This window comes from Hyla sarda, chromosome 3, assembly GCF_029499605.1.
Source record: "Hyla sarda isolate aHylSar1 chromosome 3, aHylSar1.hap1, whole genome shotgun sequence".
Classification (NCBI taxonomy): Eukaryota; Metazoa; Chordata; class Amphibia; order Anura; family Hylidae; genus Hyla; species Hyla sarda.
Window position 1 is genome coordinate 205,178,485 of NC_079191.1, and position 15,803 is coordinate 205,194,287.

The 15,803-nt window shown below is 40.6% G+C and overlaps 1 protein-coding gene across 3 annotated transcripts in view; it reads left to right on the forward strand.

Moving 5' to 3' along the window:
- Positions 1 to 15,803, forward strand: part of MYO6 (myosin VI) — a 261,541-nt gene that overhangs the window by 140,312 nt on the left and 105,426 nt on the right. For all 3 annotated transcript variants that reach the window (XR_008891253.1, XM_056565911.1, XM_056565913.1), the window contains exon 14: positions 6,499 to 6,590. Coding sequence is in view for 2 of the 3 variants with exons in the window: in XM_056565911.1 (XP_056421886.1) it covers positions 6,499 to 6,590 (92 nt within the window). In the remaining variant the exon portion in view is untranslated. The remainder of the gene's footprint in view (positions 1 to 6,498; positions 6,591 to 15,803) is intronic.

The window sequence follows — 15,803 nt, forward strand, 5'->3', positions numbered from 1 at the left end:
AGTGTGCAGGATGATACAACTCGGCAGATGACATTGATTTTTTGGCATTCCCTGTGGCATTCAGCAGAGTTGTATCATTCTGCAATGATTTGTGCTGTGATGTCCAAATATAGTATCAAGTTTTCACGCATTTGGATTGAGTACCATTGAAATACTGTTGCTTCTTGAAACCTACCGTATTTTTCACCCAATAGGACGCACCGGCATATAAAACCGCACACCCAATTTTAAAGGTGCAAAATCTTGAAAAAAAAAAGATTCTGAACCCAACAGTGATCTTCAACCTGCGGACCTCCAGATGTTGCAAAACTGCAACTCCCAGCATGCCCGGACAGCCGTTGGCTGTCCGGGCATGCTGGGAATTGTAAATTTGCAACATCTGGAGGTCCGCAGGTTGAAGACTACTGATATAGGAGGTAATACTCACGTGTCCCCGCCGATCCGGACCAGTCACCGTTCGTCACCACTGCCCTGGATGTCGCTCCATCGCTGTCGCCGCGTCCCTGTGGTGTCCCTGACGCTCCGGACGTCTTCTTCCCCGGGATCCACGCTCTCCGTCGTCGTCATCACGTCGCTACGCACGCCACTCCTATTGGATGATGGCGTGATGACGTAGAAGGAAAGCGCCGGCCATGCAGGGGATCCTGGCACGGAGCAGACACCGGGGAGGCAGGTAAGGTCCCCCCCCGGTGTCCCGTAAGCTGTTCGGGACGCCGCGGCGGTCCCGAACAGCCCGACTGAGCAGCCGGGTTAGTGTCACTTTCCCTTCAGACACGGCTGTCAGCTTTGATCGCCGTGTCTGAAGGGTTAATACAGGGCATCACCGCGTTCGGTGATGTCGTCTATTAGCCGTGGGTCCCGGCCATTGATGGCCGCAGGGACCGCCACGATAGGTGTGTGTATTCGCCGTATAAGACGCACCAACTTTTTCCCCCCAGTTTTGGGGAAGAAAAAGTGCATCTTATACTGCGAAAAATACGGTACTTTTCACTATGAATTGAACACCTCCCTGTTGCTTAGGTTCCTTTTGGATTAAAAAAATGTTAAATCCATTACTGGCTTGTGCTTCAAAAATTGTATAAAAAAGCCTGAATGTGAAAACACACACTTTAACATCCTTTATAAACCAATTTATTTATTAAGGATTTCTTAACACCTCTTCAGGTTGCAGCCAGTGTATATGTTTTATACCATTGTATTGTTTGGTTAGTATTTGCTAGTTCATTTTCTAAATAAGTCCACAAAATTCTACCAGCAAGTAGCCCCCCTGAGGTAAACACCCTTTTGACAAATGGCTTTCATGAGGAGGCCTTCTGATTCCTCAGCCGGTGTTGTTTCAGTGGCATCTCTTGAGTATCCTCTCTGCTTTGTGACTCATTTGTCTTCCGTCCATGTTGTATTTCCCCAAGTACATTCTCTTCCAGCTCTCATTCCTGCTCTAATGTTATGCTGCCATTTTCTCATTCATGTCATTCTTTCTATTGCATTTTTTCAGTATCTTTATTTATAGTTTCAATTTCATGAAGTGCCACCAGAATTGTATTTACCTCTCTAACAAGTTGTCCTTTTCTAGACATACCATTTAGCAGAAGCTGAGAATGAACATCTAGTTTTCTTGGTGTAATTTCGAGAACTGATATTTAGGTAGTGAAAGCTATGTTACAGAACACTGCCGCAGCTCTGGGTACTTCATCTCTAGGACAGAAAATAGTATTTTGGGTATACTCAGTAAGAGAAATCTTCTAAGGGGATTTGCATTTAACCAATACTTTTTACTGAGCATGTTTAGATATTAGAAATCTGAACATATATAATATTGTAAAGTGCTCTTTTTTTTTACGATTGCTTTGAGGGGTCTTAAATTTCTGTTGGAGGCATCCATCAAATCCGAAAGCAATGTAAGGGACTGTTTGTCACTTGCAGTAACACATTTTGCCTATGCCAGTGCCATTTGGGGTTTGAGGAAAATTTTGTTTTGTAACCAGTCTAAAATAAATAACTAGAGCAACTTTGCTGACAGCCATGATTGAGAAATATACCGTAGTTCCATGCAGACCTGTGTGTGAAACCCTGTGTGTGTAACCCACTGTCATGTGTGTTAAAGGGAACCTGCCAGAAACCACAGGCAGCATGAAACAGACATGCTTCCACATTACAGCAAACTAGGATTCAGGGCCCTGTTACATGCGTGAGGAGATCTTGTATGTTGGAGCTCAATTACAGAGCCTATTATAAGGCCTAAGGTGTACCTTAAAAAAAAAATGCATGGAGTGGGCATGTCAACCACCGTCACTCTGTTTATTTTATAATTAGATACTGGAAAGAAGGGTAAATGTAACACCCCTCAAAGACATCTAGAAGGAGATTTATCATTATCTTCTTCAAACGTATGGCTTTAATATGATAATTTGTTTTAACTTTCTTTTGCTTACATGCAACCTATTTATCAAATAGTTGTACGACCTTGATAAATCACACGCAAGCAAAACCCGAGAAACCCACATATAAAAGCATTTTTTAAAGCAGAAAAGTTGTCCCTTCTGTTAATAGCTGGATGGGGGGGGGGGGGGGGGTGGCTTACAACCTGCAGGGCACTAAATAGCTGCACTCCAACTATCCCGCAACAACCCATCCATCCTCTTCAGAAATAAAAAAAAATATTAAAAGCATACTATGCCGCACCATGAATATCCATACTCTGGAGGCTTTTTTGTTTAATTATGAGCCTCCATTTTGTGACGGTGGGCTGAGCGTCGCTGCGTTGAGGCCGGAGTTTACTTCAGGAGGGGAGACAGCGCAGCACCAACAGGCACATAAGCAATAGTGAAGCCACAAAAAAAATGAAAAAAAGCTTGGTACGTTACCCACCCCAAAATGCGCATGAAGCTATGTTACAATGGATGTTTTTTTTTTTTTTCTAAGGAAAATATTTAGTGCCACATATGGGTTATTTATGTAGTCTGTAAAAATTCTTACACAATTATTTTGTGCCTTATTCTATTTTAACACAACATTAATTTTAAAATTTAGTGGGTACGCCAGCGTGTATGTGTCCTAAAATTAACAAGGTGTGCAGTGTGTATTTTCAACCTTAAAATTAATAGTTATTAGTTATATAATACATTTTTTTCTATAATTAACATTAATGTTGTAGCTTTGTTTCATGATGCAGAACAAGAACAGTTGTTAAAGTGGGTGTTAATTTCCTTTTCTGCAGACGTATGCACTTTCTGTAAGCCAGGTTGGACCTGGAATACATATGCCACTTTTAAATGAAGATGCAACTTTTTTTCTTCATAAATAGCGACTATTGCATTTGATAAATACATGACCACTGCAAAGTAAAAAAATAAATATTACTACGTGAGCAGATTTCAGAAATGTGCTTTGGAATAAGCAAAAATCAAAAAGTCGCAGCATGTATAGAAAAGTCGCACTTGCGCAAGTACGTGCAACTATTTTACGCAAAAAAAAAATCTACTACAGAGCTTGATAAATCTCCTTCCTAGTTGTTACCTGATACACTGGGCCCCTGGGACAACCCAAACCAATAGAGCATCTAGCCAGACTCCTGCATCATTGAGTGACTCTAAGGGGGTTTTCTATTTAAGTTCCTAATTTCTAAACCAGAGAGCAACTTCAAAGAGTCTTTCTTTCTGAAGGACTTATCCTACATAGACCACACATTTGCATGCATACTTTGTAATGCTCCATTTTTCCTATGAAGGTGCTGCAGGGAAATTGAACCCTTTCTACCAGGTTTCCTGGCAGATTACAGCTCATCACTTGATCACAGCTCAGATTCCAGCAGGTTGATATTTTGTGATCAGCCCATTTTAAAGTGACCCTTCTTACAAGTGGAGAACTCCTTTAATGAATTGTGTAACAGTTGACAATGAATAATAAGTTTATTTTGATAAATCCAGAGCACGTTTCTTAAATAACATCTTCTTGCTATAAAAAAACTTTTGACATCTCCTAGAGACCTGTCACAAGTTTGATTTGGTCAGAGTCTGAGCGTTCAATCCCCAACTAATCGCAAGAACAAGTGGGGAGAGAATCATGTGGCCCAGCGCTTCTCTCACCGAACTTTATGCTCTGACTTGGGAGAAAATGTGCTTAGCCCAGTCTTCTATCATCCCGTTCTAGCAATGGGTGTGGTCTGAACACTCACACCCCAACCAATCAAAACTTTTGACATGTCTCTACAACATGTCAAAATATATATATATTTTTTAAGCTTTATCTAGAGATCATGCCCATAATTATTTTAAACTGATATAAAAAAGATCATGAATTTTAAACTTTTACAAGTGTTTTTGGTGGTATTTTTTTCTGTTGTTATGCTGGATTTAATCTGAGTTAAACAGTTTCCAACAGGCAATGGGGTTCATTAGATACACTGCTCAATAAAAATAATGGGAACACTAAGATAACACATCCTAGATCTGAATGAATGAACTAATCATATGAAATACTTTCATTTTTACATAGTTGAATGTGCTGAAAACAAAATCACACAAAAATTATCAATGGAAATCAAAGTTATCAACCCATGGAGGTCTGGATATGGAGTCACACTCAAAATCAAAGTGGAAAACCACACTACAGGCTGATCCAACTTTGATGTAATGTCCTTTAAAACAAGTCAAAATGAGGCTCAGTTGTGTGTGTGGCCTCCACATGCGCGTATGACCTCCCTACAATGCCTGGGCATGCTCCCGATGAGGTGGCCTCTGTAGTGCAACTTGGCGTTGGTGGATAGAGTGAGACATGATGTCCCAGATGTCCTCCATCGAATTCAGGTCTGCGGAACGGGTGGGCCAGTCCATAGCATCAATGCCTTCCTCTTGCATGAACTGCTGACAAACTTCAGCCACATGAGGTCTAGCATTGTCTTGCATTAGGTGGAACCCAGGGCCAACCGCACCAGCATGTGGTCTCACACGGGGTCTGAGGATCTCATCTCAGTACCTAATGGCAATCAGGCTACCTCTGGCAAGCACATGGAGGGCTGTGCGCCCCCCACCCCACACCATTACTGTCCCACTGCCAAAATTGTCATGCTGGAGCTTGTTGCAGGCAGCAGAACATTCTCCATGGTGTCTTCAGACTCTGTCACGTCTGTCACATGTGCTCGGTGTGAACCTGCTTTCATCTGTGAAGAGCACAGGGTGCCGGTGGCGAATTTGCCAATCTTGGTGTTCTCAGGCAAATGCCAAACGTCCTGTACGGTGTTGGGCTGTATGCAGGGCTCTGGCAGTGCTCCTCCTGCTCCTCCTTGCACAAAGGCAAAAGTAGCGGTCCTGCTGCTGGTTTGTTGCCCTCCTACAGCCTCCTCCATATCTCCTGATGTACTGGTCTGTCTCCGGGTAGCGCCTCCATGCTCTGAATACTACGCTGACAGACAAAGTAAACCTTCTTGCCACAGCTCGCATTAATGTGCCATCCTGGATGAGCTGCACTACCTGAGCCACTTATGTGAGTTGTAGACTCCGTCTCATGCTACCACTAGAGGGAAAGCACTGCCAGCATTCAAACGTGACCAAAATATCAGTCAAGAAGCATAGGAACTGAGAAGTGGTCTGTGGTCACCACCTGCAGAACCACTCCTTTTTTGGGGATGTCTTGCTAATTGCCTATAATTTCCACCTGTTGTCTGTTCCATTTGCACAACAGCATGTGAAATTGATTGTCAATCAGTGTTGCTTCCTGAGTGGACAGTGTGATTTCACAGAAGTGTGATTGACTTGGAGTTACATTGTGTTGTTTAAGTATTCCCTTTATGTTTTTGAGCAGTGTATATAAACCACATTTACCAGATGAATGACAGAGATCAACATTTTTGCCCATTCTGGAAGTATGTGTCATGATTTGCTGGATGGAATACTGTGGACCTCCTTTGTGTGTACTATACATTTTAATGTAAGCTGTCTACAACTACAACAAAAACACCTAGGAAAGAGACTGAAAAGTCATTAAAATGCTGTATGTGAATCCAGCCTTTAAAAGGATTGTCCCACAAAAAAGTTTATTTAATCGATGTCTCCAGGCTGTATAATAAAGAAAAAAACAGCTTCTACTCACCTCCCAATGTACCGGCTAAGTGCCGATGTGACGTGCTGTCTGCAGCTCCGGGATTACATAACATTTTCACTAGATAATACCTTTAATGTTTAACCAACTTTTTTACTGCACTTGCTAAATGCACATTTTGTGTTGTACAGGGAACAGTTACACTAGTGCCACATACAAAAAGAAAAAAATATATGATCTATTCTTAATCAAAAAGTGTTTTGTTTTCTAAGTGTGAGATATGAATAAGATTGTACAAACCTCATTCCCGGACAGGTTTTTACATTGCGTAAACTGAAGTGAAAAATGAAGCCGCTCTAGTGACGCAGAAATAATGTGCGTGCGATCGATTTGATTGTTTTTTTTCTAATTATTATGAAAAACGATCCCACAAACCTCATTGTTTCTCTTCTCGCTTTTCAGAATACTTTGAACACAACAGTTTTGAACAGTTTTGCATTAACTACTGTAATGAGAAGCTGCAGCAGTTTTTTAATGAACGGATTTTAAAAGAGGTAAGTGAATGAAATGTTACCTGGTGAACAGAACACCAGAAGCTTTTGTTAGCATTTGTTAGCTCTGGAGACGCTTCAGTTTATGGTAGAACGTGTTATGTTTGCCCAGTATATGGATAGTATTACTGTCGTTTATTACCAATAGTAAATCACTGCCATTATGTATATGCACACCATGCTTTTTCTTCTGTATCATTTATTTTTGCGCGTGTTCATTTTCTGCCTCTTTTCGCCGTCCCCTGTGAGCGCTTCTGCTTTCCTACTAGGACCTGCTTGCTTTCTTAGTGTGACACCTATCTATTACCTCACACTATTTCCCCTTTTTTATATACTCTTGATTTGTTTTTTGCTCTATTTTCCTCTTGTCTGCGTTTCTTTACCATTTTGTGCTTGCTGTCTGCTTGTCCTGCCGAACATCCTACCCTTTTTTACTTTCTGCCACTCATCCCTATTCTTTTGAGTACATTGTCTCCAACATGGTTTTTATGTACAAGGGACATGTATTATTACTTTGTCAGCACTTTGTAAGTCTCACATAATGTTCGCTGTTGTACTGGAACCTGACAGTGTCAGAATTTTCGAATCGGATCTCTTAGCTGTCATGTCTGTCTATTAAAGGGCTATTTTCAAGGCATTGCATATGTTGGGGAATGCGCATAGATTTTGATACCTTGCTGTAAACATCTTTGCCATCTTGAAATCACTGAGGCAGTGACACATTTATACAGCTGCTTTAACGGATAAATCAGACAAATGTCATGTAAGGCTTTCTAGAATTCATTCAGTTAGTCACTGCTGATGGATAGAAATCTCGGTGCGGTAGGAGTTTTAAGTCCAAAGCTAAAAGATGAATTTCTGCCTTTTAGTCAATATGACAACTTTGCTGATGAATAAAATATGAAGTAAATAGGAATTCAAATTTATGTTCAGTTTTTAACTATACTTATTTGTATGTTCAATGTCACTGCACTGCAATAACTGCTTGTATTAAAGGGGTATTCCAGGGAAAAACTTATTTATTTATTTTTTTTATATCAACTGGCTCCAGAAAGTTAAACAGATTTGTTAATTACGTCTATTAAAAAATCTTAATCCTTTCAATAATTATCAGCTGCACAGAGTAGAAGAGATTTGCTATGGGGATTTGCTTCTAAACTGGGCGGTTCCCGAGACACTCGAGACAACTTAAACAGAAAAGAACAACTCAACTTCAACAGCTCATAAATACTGAAAGGATTAAGATTTTTTAATAGAAGTAATTTACAAATCTGTTTAACTTTCTGGAGCCAGTTGATATATATATATAAAAAAAAAGTTTTTTCCTGGATAACCCCTTTAACTTGTTAATTTGTAATTAAATGAATTCCAATAATTAAATAATCAAATTAAATTAACTTGTAATAACTCCCACAGGGGGAGGCAAGAGTGGGGAACTTGTGCGCGCACCCCCCCCCCCTAAAAAAAAAACAAACAAACCTGGATGCTTCTTTTGTATACCATCGGTAATTTTGTGTCTCTATGGGTGAGTTCCTGGCAGTGCCTGAGTGACTACCTGTGCTCACTTCAACCATCTTATGCTATTGGGCTCCAGGTGAAGGGGAAGGGTGAGCTCATCCTTCATAGACAGCTTGACTTCTTTAAAAATGTTATTCTCTGTGAGAGCCTAGCGCTGGCCATGACTCAGTCTCACTCTAGCCTATAGGCTATGGTGCAGATGGCAGTGAATGATGTTTGTGCCACGCACGCCAGTGGCAGACCAGCAGGAAAATTGCAGCACCGACACCACGTCTGCCCCTCGAGTCACAGACAGTCTTACACACCGCTGATGGTCTCCACTCCAAATCTGCTTGCAACCCGCTGCCACTGCCATTTATTTTGGATTAGCCAAGCAGCCAGGCCTGCAGGAAAGTCAGTGCTCTCAGACTCTAAAGTACATAACTGGATGGATAAGGTCAAAATGATGCAAGCCTGAGCCCATATACATTTATATATTCATTCTTAGACTCATCCTCATCCTTTTCCAATGATGAACAAGATGTGTATTCATTACTGTTGACATAAAAACAGATTTCAACATATAAATCAGGCAGCTTGTTCTATTAAAGGGTACCTCTCATCAAATAAACTTTTGATATATTTTAGATTAATGAATGTTGAATAACTTTCCAATAACTTGTTAATGTAAAATATGCTTCTTTCTACTGTATTTTTCCCGATCAGTCCTGTCAGCAAGCATTTCTGACTCATGCTGGAGTCCTAAACACTCAGAGCTGCCAGCCTGCTTTGTTCACAGCCAAACAGACTGTGAACAAAGCAGGCTGGCAGCTCTGAGTGTTCTCCTTTGTGAACAAAGCAGACTGGCAGCTCGTAGTGTTTAGGACTCCAGCATGAGTCTGAAATGCTTGCTGCCAGGACTGGTAGGGAGACCCCTAGTGGTCATTTCTTCAAAGTGGAAAATTAAATAGAAAGAAGCATATTTTTTTAATAACATGCAATTGGAAAGTTATTCTGCATACATTAATCTATAATATATCAAAAGTTTTTTTTGATGAGAGGTACCCTTTAAGCTTTTGCATCAGGTTTCCCAACCCCTTGTATGCCTGCGCTTAGTGTAATCCTGACTATGCCCCTCCCCTTCATGACATTGTCAGGAAGAGGTGGAGCATGGGTGACATTAAAATTATGCCCCCCCACACCCACCCCCCTGAAAAAATGTCTGTGGATTTGGTTTTACAAAGTCTCTTTCCAGAAACCACTTCCTGTATGGGTGACTACCATTTAAGTGGCCCAGATTTACTATTGCAAATGTGCCAGAATTTGCGTATAATATGCACCAAAATGTTTTTGACACTTTCGAAAATAGGAGCATTGCCTATATGCACTAAAATGTACCAGAATTTTGGTGCAGGATTGTGGTTTGAAGTATGCCAACTAAAAGTTGGTAGAAGCTTAAACCAGGTAGTCTACAGATTTCCCAGCGTTATCAATCAGTCTGATACACTGCGATAAATCTGCCACATTTGAAATCTGTCTAAGTTTCCACTGTGAAAAGAAGAGACAGTTAAATCTGGGCCAATGTATCTGGAGTGGTTACAGGAAATTCTATTTACTGTACAGTGATCCCTCAACTTACAATGGCCTCAACATACAATCATTTCAACATACAATGATCTTTTCTGGACCATTGTAACTTGAAACCAGACTCAACATACAATGTACAGACAGTACAGATCGGTGAAACGTGTCACTGGCTGGAAGAACCGACCAATCAGAATGGGCATTTCACTGGTAAAACCCCTGTATTCCTACAGTGCATGCACTGACTGGCTGCCTGGTAGCGCTCCCCTACAGTAAAGGGAGGTATTACATGTTCTGTACTACTTTTAACCTATGCCACTGTTAGCTGGTCCTTTGGACACCAAGTAAGGGCGACTCCATTTTACTTTTTTAGGACACTGTGTGTACTGTATAGGACCCTGAAGAAGCTCCTGTCCTCTTCATGGACCAGTGTTTCCCAACTAGGGTGCCTCCAGCTGTTGCAAAACTACAACTCCCAGCATGCCCGGACAGCCAAAGGCTGTCCGGGCATGCTGGGAGTTGTAGTTTAGCAAAAGCTGGAGGCACCCTGGTTGGGAAACACTGAAATAGACAGTGATTACAGCTCCCAGCAGATCTTTCTTACTTTTATATGTAAGGATTTGCTTTATCTATATAAGTTATCTAATTATTTTTCTTTAATTCTCACTTTTTCCTATTTTTGGATGACATTTTGTGGCTTCAGAACCAAGTACCAGGTTTCCATAGCGTTCTGGTCTCAACATACGATGGTTTCAACATACAATAGTCGTCCCAGAACCAATTAATATTGTAACTTGAGGGACCACTGTATAGCATTCTGCACCATGGTTGTAGGTGTTTTCAGTATGTATGTGTTTGCTGAGAGCCTTTAAGAAGACACATGAATACATTCTCACAGGTTTCATACAGGCCTTAAAAGATGTTATGTGCCTATTTAGTACAGCTTAATCTATTATTAGAGAATATGTCTTACCTGTGTTAGCTGATGTGGCAGGCATGGGTTAGGCTGCATTTTGGATGTAAAATCACTTAAAGGGGTACTCTGCCCCTGGCATCTTATCCCCTATCCAAAGGATAGGGGATAAGGTGTTAGATCGCCGCGGTCCCGCTGCTGGGGACCCCGGGGATCGCCGCTGCGGCACTGCGCTATCATTACTGCACAGAGCGAGTTCGCTCTGTGCATAATGACGGGCGATACAGGGGCTGGAGCAGCGTGACATCATGGCTCCGCCCCTCATGACATCACGGCCCGTCCCCTTAATGCACGTCTATGGCTTGGGGCGTGACGACCGCCACGCCCCCTCCCATAGACTTGTATTGACGGGGGCGGGCCGTGACATCACGAGGGGCGGCGCCGTGACGTAATGATGCTCCGGCCCCTGTATTGCCTGTCATTATGTGCAGAGCGATCTCGCTCTGCGCAGTAATGATAGCGGGGTGCCGAAGGGCGATCCCCGGGGTCCCCAGCAGCGGGACCCGGCGATCTGACATCTTATCCCCTATCCTTTAGATAGGGGATAAGATGTCTAGGGGCGGAGTACCCCTTTAAGTGGTTCTGTAATGCTGCCTAAAGTTTCCATGAATCCTCTGGCTTTGCGTGTAGTGTTTGATCACTGCACCTAGTAATGAATTAGTCTGCTAGTGCTGGAGATCACCCAAATGAACTTATCAGACTCATAACCAGGTTGAAGTTAGTTCACTTCATAGTGTGTTTTGTTTTTTGCCATGACGAGAACAGTTTTTTTTTTTTAGAACGAAAAACACTTTCAGACATTGGTCAGCAATAAGTAATGGAGAGCTGTGCCAAGGTCACTGTGCAGTAGGAACAATTGCATATAGTTCCACCCATTGTATCGGGTGTAGTAACTGTGTGTTTTCAAATCTTAAATATAATAGAACAGATGTTCAGATTTACTGTTTGTTCAGTATGCTCATATGAAAAGTATGTACCATAAAATGTTGTTGCTTTCTCATTGTCATTCATATTTAATAGACAGTATATACATTGGATTACCTGAAGGCATATTCACTTACCAGAAAGGCAAATATTGTTCATTTCATGCTATGCCTGCTATTAGTATGATGCCTTGTGCTGATGTCTCATTTGTAACTGCTCGTGATGAATGATTATTATTAGCATATAGTCATGGGGTATGGCAATCTTATGGGAAACATGCAAAACGCATTCTGTCAAATCTAAAGACACTGTAAAAATCATGTGGCTAAAGCGGATAGTGAAATATAAGAGCTGCGGTTTGGATGGATTGCTCTGCTTTAGTTGCTTGTTTGCCTGCTGTACTTTATAGAAGCCTTAGCTGCACACACAGGCTATTTTTGCTCGCTGTATTACGTTGGGGCTTGGATATTGGGAAGCGATTGGCCACTGCACAATGCCCGGAAGCTGGTTGCAGACACAAATGTAGTTAGACAGAATCTACCTGTGCTCCAGAAACGAAACAATCTGTTCTGTGCCCATTCAGCTCAGGGCAAGAATAATACGTAAATTATTAAAATGACAATACATGGGGAGCAGCATTTCAAGAACGCTAGCCTTGAAATGATTTTATTCTAGGAGCTTATATTATACAGCAGTATTAAAATTTCATATAAACTCTATGGCATGCAAATGCAATGAAACTCTGTGTAATTTCACAAAGCAGAGGCTGGAAGTCTTGAACTCTGGTAAATGATAGAATTATATGTGTATGAAATACTGTGGATGACAAGTAGAGTTACAGCATAACCGTATGCAATATAGTTTTTTTTACAGCAGGTAAACTAGATAATATAACAATTACCATTTGTTTTGCTTTTCACATTCCATTTGTGCTTCCATTGCATGTAAATAGCTGAGCAGCCTTTATTAATATTTATTTGGTTGAATCTCTGGTATTTTTCCTCATGTCTCAGTGAAAAACAAAAAAAAAACCTACATTATTTTTTACTTTTATGCATTTATGTTGGTGAGATGACTTTCTACACATTACCATTTGCCAGTTATTACAGCATTGTTTTCACAATGCTGCCGCCACCACCAGTCTTGGTATATTAAAGGGGTATTCCAGGCCAAAACTTTTTTTTATATATCAACTGGCTCCGGAAAGTGAAACAGATTTGTAAATTACTTTGATTAAAAAATCTTAATCCTTGCAATAGTTATTATCTTCTGAAGTTGAGTTGTTTTTTTCTGTCTAACTGCTCTCTGATGACTCACGTCCCGGGACGTGACATCATCATAGAGCAGTTAGACAGAAAACTTCAGAAGCTAATAACTATTGAAAGGATTAAGATTTTTTAATAGAAGTAATTTACAAATCTGTTTAACTTTCCGTAGCCAGATGATATATAAAAAAAAAGTTTTTGCCTGGAATACCCCTTTAAATTGCTAAACAGTGTGACATCTTGACCCTGCAAGAAGAAAGGCGACTTCAGATTTTGTTTTGTCCCTTTTCAACTAGAGAATTTGCCAGCAGGACTCTCTTGTGAATCAACAAATAGGTGGTGGTCATTAGACATAATGGCCCAGATTTATCAAACTGTGTGAGAGAAAAAATAGAGTGATTTTCCCACAGCAACCAATCACAGCTCAGCTTTCACTTTACCAGAGCTTGTTAGCTGAGCTGTGATTGGTAGCTGTGGAAAATCACTAAATTTTTCTCTCACACAGTTTGATAAATCTAGGCCAATATGTTGGGTACAAGAAGTTTGTATCAGGGAAGAAGTTAACTTGTCTATAGCATACATGGCTAGTCTGTTTTTTAAAATCCAGATCACCGATGGACTTTGTCTGACCAGTGGTCTAAATTAATTGGTTCATCAGTTATTTGAAGTAAACATTAAAGCTAGGCTAATGTATTGCCATAGGTTGTAACTTCATTGTGTCTGCATGTAATTTTAATGGGGTGTTTATATCTGAGAACAAGGACTCCTTGACCGATGTGAATTTTGTGCAGCTGTTGCAGGTGCTTGTGTAGGTATAAACAGCCAAGGCTGCTCTTATGGACATTGTCCCAGATGGGGAATACCCCTTTAGGGTAGGGTCACACACAGCATATATATGCTGAAGAAAATCTACCAGGCAGCGGGAAATAAGCATTGTATTATGCTATGAGCAAACACACAGAGCTTCCCTGTGTGCATACTGAGACTTACTGCGTATTTTGTGTTGCCTGGTTGATTTTTTGCAATGTGAAATACACAGCATATAGGCTACGCGTGACCCTACCTTCAATGGTAATCTATAAGCTCTAGATTATACTCTGCAGCTGCAGACATGAGCAGATAAAAAGTAAGTCTTCAAGCTGATGGCTGTTTGCAATGTTATAAAATAAAGTTTTACTTCTAAAGTTTCAACTCGTGATATTGAGGCCAGCTTAAGCTGCAACATTATGCTTCCTCCCTCCCCCACCCCTTCTTGTCATGCTCATTGATGTACAGGGCTCAGTGCTGTAAGCCAAACTGTATACATTAATCATATTGTGCAGTAAGGGGTGGGGAATGTTACAGTTCATACTTGAGCTTGGAAGGAAAACATGATTTTATAACTTTGCAAACTGCCTTGAGCTATGAGAAAGATTTAATTTGTTTATCCTCATATCAGCTATCTGCCCTGAGCATGATATAGATCTGAGAAACTTCCCTGTAAATCTGTCCCAACATACTTTGGTGCCACTTTCACACTTCCTCAAATTAAAGGGGGTGATTGCCAAACTAGATCAGATGCATTTTATGGTAAATCTGTCATACATTGTTACCGTAGATGCTTCTTAAAAAAGGGGTTGTCTTAACATGAACATAAACAGTGTATTTGCTGGACAGTGCTGTGGATGTATATGATATTCATTTATCTAGAAACATTTTTGAGCACCAGATACATACTTTATTGCCAACATTTCTCTTTAAAGATTTTATAGTACCTGTAAAATCAATTTAGGCTTATTTCACACTGCCATTAGTGCACTGTAGTGTGACGGCCGCCGGGAGAGCCGGGCAGAATAACGGGAGAAAAATTACTGCATGTGCCGTCTGTTTCTCCCACTATTCATAACGGCACCCAGCGGCCCCCATAATAGTAAATGGGAGCCGCCGGGAGCTGTTGTTTGCCGTTGATCCCCATCATGAGAACGGACGTTAAAGTCAGGAAAAAAAAGACTTTGAAAGCCGTTCTCAGCGGGGAGCAACAGCAGTGTGTAAGGGGCATTATTTGTTTCTTATGATTGGTATAATGTCTACCATGTACTATCATTAAAATAACAAAAACCTGAGAAATTGTAGCTATTTGTCCTTCAGGAACAGATGTGCATTAAAGATTATTAAAGATGTATTAAGGGTTCTCAGCTGTGAACATGATTTTCATTTCTGCAGAGATAAAGGGGCTTTATCTTATCCCTTTATTATTGAACACATATTATTTTGACGTTTGGCACATGACTAGAGACTAGTAATATCTTTGGTGTTTATTTGCCTGTGAATGGTTCAGTTGGCTTGTTGCTAGTTGACGTAGGAACTGTCAAAGGATGATCAAGGGAACCATCCTGGACTTTTCAGTGGACAATAAGAATGCTCTCTCTAAATACAGTACTATTTATTTGTAGATTACTCCTTAGAATAAATCTCTGAAGATGCGGATACATCCAGCTGTCAAGGAGTCTTTAGGGTAATGCTTCTTGGGAAAAACGGCAAAGTAGCTCTCCTATTGATGGAAGAAAACTGTGCCTCTTATTCCACCTGTAGCAGGCTAACCTAGAAGCTATTATGTATTCATAGAATAAAACCATGAAGTTTTATATGAGATATTGTAGTGCTGGGTCTTGGTGAGAAAGAATACACATTTAAAATAGGACGCATTAACTCTCAAAACATGTACTGCTGCACCACAAATATTCTAGATCTAGTCAGCTGGAATTAAACAATGTCTTGGAAAATGTTTTCAGATACATAAGTTGTTCTGTACTGAATAATTTGCAACATTTAGTGTGAAACCTTAAAGCAGTTTACAGGATAAAATAAAAAATGTTATTGTACAGGTTGGAATATATATAAATATATATGTTTAAATGTATATATATCCCATTCGGCCCACCTAGTCTGCCCAATATCTGAATACTATGATTAGTCCCTGGACCTATCTTATAT